The sequence below is a fragment of the Parambassis ranga genome, chromosome 7 (genome assembly GCF_900634625.1).
Source record: "Parambassis ranga chromosome 7, fParRan2.1, whole genome shotgun sequence".
Taxonomy (NCBI): Eukaryota; Metazoa; Chordata; class Actinopteri; family Ambassidae; genus Parambassis; species Parambassis ranga.
The window spans coordinates 14,679,144-14,688,401 of NC_041028.1; the positions used below are offsets into that span (position 1 = coordinate 14,679,144).

At 39.7% G+C, this 9,258-nt stretch overlaps 1 protein-coding gene across 2 annotated transcripts; it reads right to left on the bottom strand.

The window, feature by feature from the left end:
• Positions 1-2,894: 2,894 nt before the first annotated feature.
• Positions 2,895-8,068, bottom strand: LOC114438588 (neuronal acetylcholine receptor subunit alpha-4-like). 2 transcript variants are annotated; one of them, XM_028410057.1, is made up of 6 exons: positions 7,943-8,068; positions 6,508-6,552; positions 6,307-6,416; positions 4,498-5,374; positions 3,958-4,128; positions 2,895-3,020 (listed from the first exon to the last, which is right to left on the bottom strand). In XM_028410057.1, the coding sequence occupies exons 2-6, from the start codon at positions 6,535-6,537 to the stop codon at positions 2,895-2,897; spliced, it is 1,314 nt and encodes a 437-aa protein (XP_028265858.1). In that variant the 5' UTR covers positions 6,538-6,552; positions 7,943-8,068. The 2 variants fall into 2 exon arrangements, with proteins under 2 accessions (XP_028265858.1, XP_028265859.1); XM_028410058.1 differs by having other exon boundaries at positions 7,988-8,056.
• Between the last annotated feature and the right edge of the window lie 1,190 nt (positions 8,069-9,258).

Here is a 9,258-nt window from a genome sequence, read left to right on the forward strand (position 1 = left end):
TATCCATACCCACTGTATGAAGATGGAGTTGATCTGCAAGGCAATGGTTTATTTATATGGGCATGATAAGCCATACGGACCTTTGCATACACAAGATGATAGATGGCTTTAATAATGTAGTGTTTTGAGAAAATTTGTGTTTGTGGTAAATTCTGCAATTGGGTCATTTACAACCCCCTTTAAGTCTTCTTCAGTATGAAATTGGACTCTCTTTCAATAAAATGTGTGATTGAAGCAATTTTCTTCCTAACTCTTACCGCTCATGTGTTTCTACTGCTAGAGAGAAGCCCCACAGCATAATCCTGCCTCCACTCCAATGCTCAGAGGTCTGCCGAAAGAGTTCAATGTCTGTCTCATTAGATCAGAAAATTGTCAAAATCTCAGGCAAACTCGAAAATGTATATATATTTTTTCAAGTCTAGCTACTCTACCATAAAGCACTGAGTTACAGAGATAAAAGAGTTACCACTGGAATCCGTGTGATATCCCTGAGGACCTTTTTGCTTGCTTACTCAAGTTTGTCCAGCCTGACAAGAAAGGGAAGAGTCCTGGTGGGTTCAAATTTCTTTTATTTTGTGTTACTGAGGTCACTGTACTTCTGAAACACACATAGCTGTAGAAATAGTCCTACAGTCTTGAGGGTTTTTGCCACGGTCAAGGTTTTTGAGAAGCCTTGGGCTTCATAGGTCTTTTTTACTCTGCAGTTTGTCACAAGTAAGCTCCAAACAACTTCTAAATCTAGATTATCAAAGGGCCGATACGACCTGGGTCTCAATAGTCTTTAAACGACTGTACATATGTTTAACTGATAAATTAACAGGAAGCAGCCTACAACAATACTACCAGGTTCATCACATGCCAAAGCTTCTAATCACTGGATTTAGCCAAAGTTATTAAATTAAAACACCTCTCCTTGTCTTATTTAATTATCAAAGCCCTGGCATATGTATTCTCTTAACTGAAATTAGCCCTAAAGGTCAATTTTTCATCAAGGTAAAATTCATAACATGACATTTAGTTGTAATTAATAACTGTGTGCTCTTGCGTGATATTTAGTATAGCTTGCTTAGGAGGACCTCTGTAGAAATTTAGCCACCTGACGTAATTTGTAATTTGCCTTTTTACAAGTATCTAATAAAGATTTATGCACAGGAGATCCCTGCTGAAAAGGCATGTCTTATCATTTAATGGAAATGAGTTTGTAGTTTCATAAAGACCTTCCTCATTTCATTTCAGAATTCAATTAATATATTGTTGTATTGTGTATCCATAGAAAACTGGTGGGGCAAATGGGAATTAATATCCGCTCATATATGAATATCTGCATACAAAAAGACTGACGTTAACTTGCGTCAACACATTTGGAGCTTCTACAAAGCCCGAGCAACACTTTGTATTTCAGCCTTTTCCATAAACATTATATGCTCAATAATCGATAAATACATTACATATAACTGCAGGTTTCACCTTGTTTAAAGTGTTGTGTGGTCATATTGTGCTAAATTGCCATTTTATGCATTCTGAAATTTTACACAATGATCAGTGGGTGTTCTTCTGCTGAGCTGGCGGAAATACAATCGTTTGTTGGCTGAGGTCAAAATTAAGGTCATCACTTTGGGCATTGAAGTGTAACGTTACAGGCTTTAAAACCTAATCAGAGGTTTGACTCATGTGGTACAGCAGGACACAGATGTACAAATGTAGGATTATTAAAGGGCAAAGAGTTAATGAAATGTGGTCATTCTTATATTATAGCTTTTGGACATAATTCAGTATTGTTCTCTACTTTCATTGTTTCTCAGTTTGTCACTATGCTAGGTTATATAAGACTTAAGTTATTTTATGGTGAATAATGTACATTTTTAAAGGAACTAAACATTCTTTAGTATTGAAAAGTATAGTATGAAATTACTTTGAACTTAATTGTTTTTTTTTCTTAGTAAAGAATATTTTCATATAAAATGTTTGAAAACGACTACAAATTAATAGGTGAAAATAAGGACGGTTTTACTGTACAACCAAAGTTGGTTGATAAGGAAAATGAGATAATGCTGACCTAGTAATATGAACGTGACCCAAAAATGTTGCACACACACACACACACACACACACACACCGTTGTATGTCATATTTCATGCATTTCGGTATCTTGCAGCACAATTAACCTTTCCTAAGTGGTTGAAATACTTATGTAGAACAGATGGTTTAATCATTAGTGAGGTTAAATTATCTCCATTTTAGACATTGTTCCATTAAGCATAACCACAAAAGTCATATCATTAAAATGGAACTAAGAAAAACCATGAAGCTATAATGCTTGGTGAGCACTATTCTTCACATAAAGAATTCAACCTTCACAGAAACATTAATTTTATTCATATATCTTTATGAATATTTGGTGAAAGCAGCACACTGACAACTGTGCCATAGTCAATATACTACCACACTGACAAAGCAGTTGTAGGAATGTTAAGAGAGACATATAAATTAAGCCTTTTACAGTCTTATAAATAGCACTCAGTGCCTTGAGTCTTTTTGTGGCATTATCTGCAGTCGTAAAAAGTCTTATTTTTCTGTATCCCCCCCCCCCCCCCCAAAAGGTGACAGCTTGAGCTTCACAGCTCAATGTCAAAATGGAGTGGCGCAGAAAGATATTTTCGCTGTTGGCCTTTTGCCCTCATAAAGAATTTATATGCCTACTGGAATCAATGATAGATATTTCATCTTGTTTCAAGAGTAACCTCTTGATAACCCAAGGTAAGAGCAGAGAATGTGACTTGTAGTTCCCTTAAGAAAAACTGAAAAAAAAAGAGAAAAATGACAACCCCTCCTTTTTTTTTTACAATGTAAGACAGCACCTCCTCCTGTCAGTAATCTTTTTCTTGATCCCAATTTTAGATCATTCCAGCCAGCCACGGAGGAAGAAACAGTCCCACGGATCCCAGTATACACACCAGCACAAACATCCAGAGGAATATTCTGTCAATGACCATGGCCACATACTTCCAGTCCTCCTTCACCTGGCAGAGAAGAGAAACAGCAGAGAGGGACATTTCAAATTTCACACCACACCACCTTTCTTTTTACCAGCTGTCAATTTTCACCCTTGATTGATTTCTCTCCAATGGATGATTTTTTTTCATTATGAGGCAGCCATCTCCTAAATGTCAGTCAATCCTTGCTCGTCTCTCTTATGAAAAATTCAAGGTTAAATTACTGAGATTCAATTGTTTTAAAGACAGGCCATTACTGGCTGGAGTTAGAAAGTAAGGGACGTGTGTGTGTGTGTGTGTGTCATTTTATTAGTCACAAACATATACTATCTGAGTTGTATCACTTGCTCCCTGCAGCAACCACTGCAAATTACCCCACAATCATAGCAGAGAGTGACATTTGTCTAGATTCAACTGAAATAAAAAAGTTTGATATTGACGAATTTTAGATGTGTAATTGCTTAATTATGGCAAATTGAAGAAAACAACTTGATGAAATTGTGGAAAATATATTGAAAACAGGGTGAGGCTTGTGTTTTGAAAACATTTGGAAGCCATTAAAGGTAGGGTAGGAGATTTCATTCTGATGCACTTTTTGTTAAAGTAGTGTAACTTCTCTTTACAATCCGATAGCAACCTATTAGTTCGGCAGTTTCGCTTTAAAACGAAGAATATTAATAATCTGTGGAAGCTATAAAACGCTAAAAACATCAGCCAATCCTCCGGGTGGACCCTGCGCGGAGTATTCGCTGGTTGTCACTCTCTTCCTGCTCTGCGTGCACCAGAGAGGTACGTGCATGATGGCCGAAGTCACAGACTGGTTGGGAGGCGTGGCTTCGGGGTGAGCTCTGAGAGATAGGGGCGTGTGTTTATTTTCAAAATCTGGCTGACTCTCACTGAGTTTTCAAAATCTCCTACCCTACCTTTAAGTCATTACTTATTATTATAGATTTAGTCAACTCACTGAGAAGTCTGCATCCTCTGCTCTCAGATGATCAGCGATGTACTGGACTCCCTCTATAGCCCGTTGCATAGCTGGTGAAATGGTTGGAATCACAGTATCCTGTTGGGTGCTGGCATCTTTAGTCGACTCTGCTGTTAGGGTTTCTGCCAGGTGATTGTTAGAGGTTGGTTTCTTCACCTGTCCTGTGATCCCAATGACCCCGTCATCGTGCAGACAGCAGTACTGGAAGCTGAGGGAGCGACATCGATGTCCAGCTCTTTGAGGATCACACATTTGCTCTACACTGTGGGAGCGGCCATTTGGAGCCAGTACACCTAATTCTTCCCTGGAGAGGCTGTGAAGGGGGCCTAGTGGCAAAGTCGGGGGTAATGACAACTGGGATGAGGATGAAGCTGCTGAGTTATGTCCACGTAAGGGTTGTTTCTCTGAGAGAACTGAATACTGACCAGATGTGGATCTGCAGAAAATGTTGCCCTTCAGTGGGTGATCTTCCTCATTGCGGTCCTCAGGAGGGGAAGAGGGTGGAGATGGTGAGCAGACAAGGATGTTTGGACTGTCAGACTGAGACTTTGGAAATGTATTCTCTTCCCGGGTCATCTGTCTTAACCCTGTTTCCAACCCAGTCCAAAAGGCCTGTGAGCTTCCTGTTGTGGATATCATGGTTGGACGGTGCATCATCTCTATAAGCTTCTTGCAGTGCTGCTTTGCTGTGCCTGGTGGACGCTTCATGAAGAGGACTCTAGGCACCAAGTCCAAAAACACTCTCCGCACCCAGTGAGGCATGCCGTGTGTTTGTGGTGATCGGTGATGCACGTTCAACACAAAGACGGTAATTATGATGGAGAGCGTAACAAAGACCATGGTGAACAGCAGGTATTCACCGATCAGTGGGATCACCAGTGATGTTGATGGTATAATCTCTGTGATCAGCAGGAGGAACACTGTTAGAGACAACAACACCGAAATACACAAAGTGATCTTCTCCCCGCACTGCGATGGCAAATAAAACACCAGCACAGTCAAGCAGGAGATAAGCAGACAGGGGATGATGAGGTTAATAGTGTAGAACAACGGAAGCCTCCGAATGATGAAGTAGTAAGTGATGTCTGCGTAGATCTCTGTGCAGCACTCATACTTTTTTGTGTTGTATTTGCCCACTGCATTGACAATCACCCACTCGCCACTCTCCCAGTAGTCCATCTGGTCCACGTCGCTGGCCATACTAATCAGATCAATCTTAGCACGGTCATAGGTCCAAGAGCCAAACTTCATCTTGCAGCTTTGCTGGTCAAAAGGGAAAAAGGTGACATCTATGCTGCATGAAGACTTATAAATGGCTGGTGGCATCCACTTTATCTGACCGTCGTAAAACAGATGTGCCTTTGTGAGGTGAGTTACTGCAAAGTCCCCATCAGCACTGCATGTGAAGAATAGGACACACAAAGCGTGAGAATAGTGGAAACACATTTATCAGTGTACATTTTTGCCAACACCAAAATTTGCAGTGATTTGTCACAGCAACTCTCAGGTCTGGTCAAGGTCAGCTCCTTCGCTTTATACACAGCTGTGCAGATGCTTAGTTGCTATGGAGATAGCTAAGATATGTTCAAATAAAATATCCACAAACACCTATTAGTTATTTTTCCTATAAGCTTCCAAGATCAAGAAGGTATTGTCTTATACTGCCAGGATAGGTAACACAGTAAAAGCTTACAATTTATCGGACCTATGATGTCTAATTGGTTACATAATGTGTCTAAAGTTTTATCCATCGCTGACCTTCTGGGTTGTCATAGCAACAGAATAAATATAAGAGAATTGCATAAAGAAGAAAGAAAAATAGTATTTTGTTACAGTCAGGATTCATATATCTAAGTGACTGAGCTTCAGATTTTATCATCATGATAAAGCGCAAACATATTTGTATATGACATTTATTTTGCAATTTCTGTCATGCAGATTTCTGATGCTGTTTTTCATATTAGCTGATTTCTTTTATTCTGAATGAAATCAATGCTGGTCTACCTGTTGTTGCTGGTACCTGTAGCACTCACACAGATGTGTCTCTTTGACACACTTCCAATTATGTTTCATCTTCTAATTCCTAGCCTAATGTATTGCTTTCTGTGATATTGAGCTTTGTTTGTAACCACATCCATTAAGGCTGACCTTGTTCACATTTATTTCAGCTAAATTACTTTGTGACATTGGCACAGGACAAGATGTTTTGGCACAAGAACAGATCCTTCATGTTTTCCCCCAAGTCATGCCATCTGTTGGAATGAAATCTCACAATTCTGAATATTACTCAGGAAGCACATTGTACAGAGTATTGATAAAGATGCTCACTTGTTGTAGAGGACAATGTCAGGCCTCCAGATGATCTCTGAGGGAATACGGATGGAGGTGACATTCTCATATTCCTCCGGGTTCCAGCGAAGTTTGTAATCATTCCATTCCTGTAGGAAAATATTAATCATGTTTATGCACAATAGATTTCTGTATTGGATTCAATTTTAAGCAAGTGTTTTGTTTCTCCTCATGCCGTACTTGCTTGACCCAAACGTTTGTTGTCATCATCTGGTTCTTCTCATCCTTATTTTTGGGGAAATGGAAAAGAAATATATTGTAATATATTAATATTCCTGTCATAGTCACATACTATATGGCAGACAGAATGTCTTCTTTTACTAAATGTGTTTGTTCAAAGCTGTCTTGTGCACTTATGAGTCAGAACAAATCAACATTCAAGTTATGATAAAGATTAGTTGTGTAATACACCAGGAGAAAAAATAACAGGCTGTGCTTCATGCAGAAACAGCCCTCACACCTGCTTTTCTGGCGAGCTGCTTTCTCCGGCAACATCTAAGATGTTGCAGTCAGTGAATACACTCAGGAGAAGACAACTTCACCCAGAGCTGACTTACTGCCAGGCTTGTTGAGCCATCTAATTGTGTGTCAAAAAAACCTGGAGGATCATCCCTGCAGTGATGCTGGCTGCACAATCTTTAAGCTGCACCATGCAACTGTGTATGGATCCAAACAGCATTTAGGTGTTAAAAAAAAAAAAAAAAAAACGTTTGTACTAGTACCTCCACGAAAATGCACATTGCATGTTTGTGTTTAAAGCCACAGTTCCATCTGGTAAGCAAAGATAGGGGTGAGAAGATATATATTTTATTTGGCGAGACCAGCTGTGACTGGATTGCTGTTGAGGAGACAGCTTTGAATATTTACTGCCAGTGTTAGCATAACTGACAACTGAATTTAATTTGGAAAAATAATGCAATCTCATCTGTTGTGGCTTCATTTCCGCTGATAGGAAATCTGTGGTTAAATTTATCTGTCTTGCTTGGTGTAGCTTGGAGCTGCCTATTGTGAATAAACATACAACAGAAAGGGTGCAACTGAAAATGCATCATTCATGCAATTACACTTCAAACACACAATTATAACATAATTCATAATAAAGTTAAAAAGAAAACTTAATGTTTTCAAGCATGCAAGATGTGGGTTTATACATTTTAAGACAGAAAATTTGGTAGAATGTTGATGTTAAAGCTTCAGTGTGGAGTGTTTTTGTCTCCCCCCTCTGGCAGTGAGAGTCATTACATATCCAGGGAAGCAGAATGTGGTTTGGCCTTTATGCACCTTAGAGTTTTCTGAGAGAAACACCTGCTGTCTTATGTAAACTAGCACTGGTGTTGCCTTATTGCTCTGTGACAGTTTGAGCTTTGTACAATATTTGCAGTATGCTAAGTGCTATATTACATTTACTAGAAATTATGGATTATTATTTCTGACACAGGACATTTCTCTGTTCTTACCTCTTTTTGAACATAAGCCTGAAACTTTCTGAACCTAGCAGAGTGAGAATTTGATTCTGCATCTTGATTAATAGGGTAAGGTACAGCGTTAAAATTTAATAATGACATCCAACGTTAGTTATTAAAGAAACCTAAGAAGGCTTTGAGGTTTTACTCACCACATCAATAAGCTGAGCGATGGACAGTCCAAAGTGGACCAGCACTGTGTCTGTAGTGTTTTGCACAGGCCGGGAGAGCTTATTGTAATGTGCAAACAGATTTTGGAGCAGCCTCTCCTCTGCATGGGCACGAGGTCCAACTTGGGAGAACACTTAGGGCAGAGAATTGAAGAAGATGCATATATTAACACAAAGCAGATTAATACCAGCAAAATAGCTGGATCTTGTTTGAAGCTGCAGTTAGACTTGTAGACTTGCATCAGATAGCACTGCTACTACTTTGTGCACGTTCACGTCTGTTGCTTTTGTGCAGACCCCTTCAGTGACCTCATATATCCTCATAACCATTTTGTAATGCTTCTCTTCTGTTTTCTTTTTGTTTGAAATGGAACCTCTGATTTCAAATGCCTAATTTTAATATTGGATATATTTGCGTCTATCTACAGTACATTCATCTATAATGGATTTAGCTGATGTGGCTATGCCAAAGAATAGAGTGTAATCTAAAAGCAGGGTGACCTCTATTATACAGGTGGCATATGGTTACATGAGACAGTATCTGAGAGATGAGGCAAATGGGGAGGGAGGGGGAAGGAGAGAAGGGGGGGGAAGGATGAATCCGAATCTGAGGACATCCGTTGTGTCTCTGAACAGACATGCTGATGGAGCGATCTGTCGAGACGTCTCATCCCTCCCTTACCCTCTCATCCACTCTTAGCTCTCTCTGCTGCAGAGCAACTCAATCACATCCCACTGCTCTGAGGATGACCTAACGAGGTCTGGGAACAATTAGAGAGACGGGGATGGTCCTGAGGCTTGTATAGTACAATGTCCTTTGTATTTTTTTTTCATATTTATGAATGGTGATGGTGTTTTTTTTATGTTGGACCTGTGCATCTGTGCAGGTAATTTATTGTCCTAGCAATGTATCATGGGCTATGATTTATTTATCAGGCCTCACTGATGTTTCAATGGGCAAAATATTAATTATATGGAAGCTTGGGGGTGTTTTTTTAATCACCTCATTATGAATTAGCCATGTGATTGCGCCGGAAGGAAATCGAAGCAGGGTTCATACTTATATCAACTTGTATTCCTCAAAATAGGGATTCAGGTGTTGTCATGCAGCTGGCCTTCCTCTCTGGTCCTCCCACACACTCAATCATAGCTGATGGGCTGTCCTTCAGTTGCCTGAAAACTGGTATCCACAATTTTTACAAGCCTGAGATCAATATCTTATTAAATGGATATAGTTTCTAACTCCCCCGACCCATCCGCCCACCCCCCTCCTTCCACATCTTCTCTTCCTGTTTGTA

Excerpts from the sequence above, each read along its gene's own strand:
- LOC114438588 (XM_028410057.1), bottom strand. The coding sequence starts at position 6,537 with ATGATGACAACAAACGTTTGGGTCAAGCAA. Across the intron at positions 6,417-6,507 it reads CAAACGTTTGGGTCAAGCAA|GAATGGAATGATTACAAACT; the intron begins GTACGGCATGAG and ends ATTTTCCTACAG. Across the intron at positions 4,129-4,497 it reads CTGACAGTCCAAACATCCTT|AAACCAACCTCTAACAATCA; the intron begins GTCTGCTCACCA and ends GGACAGGTGAAG.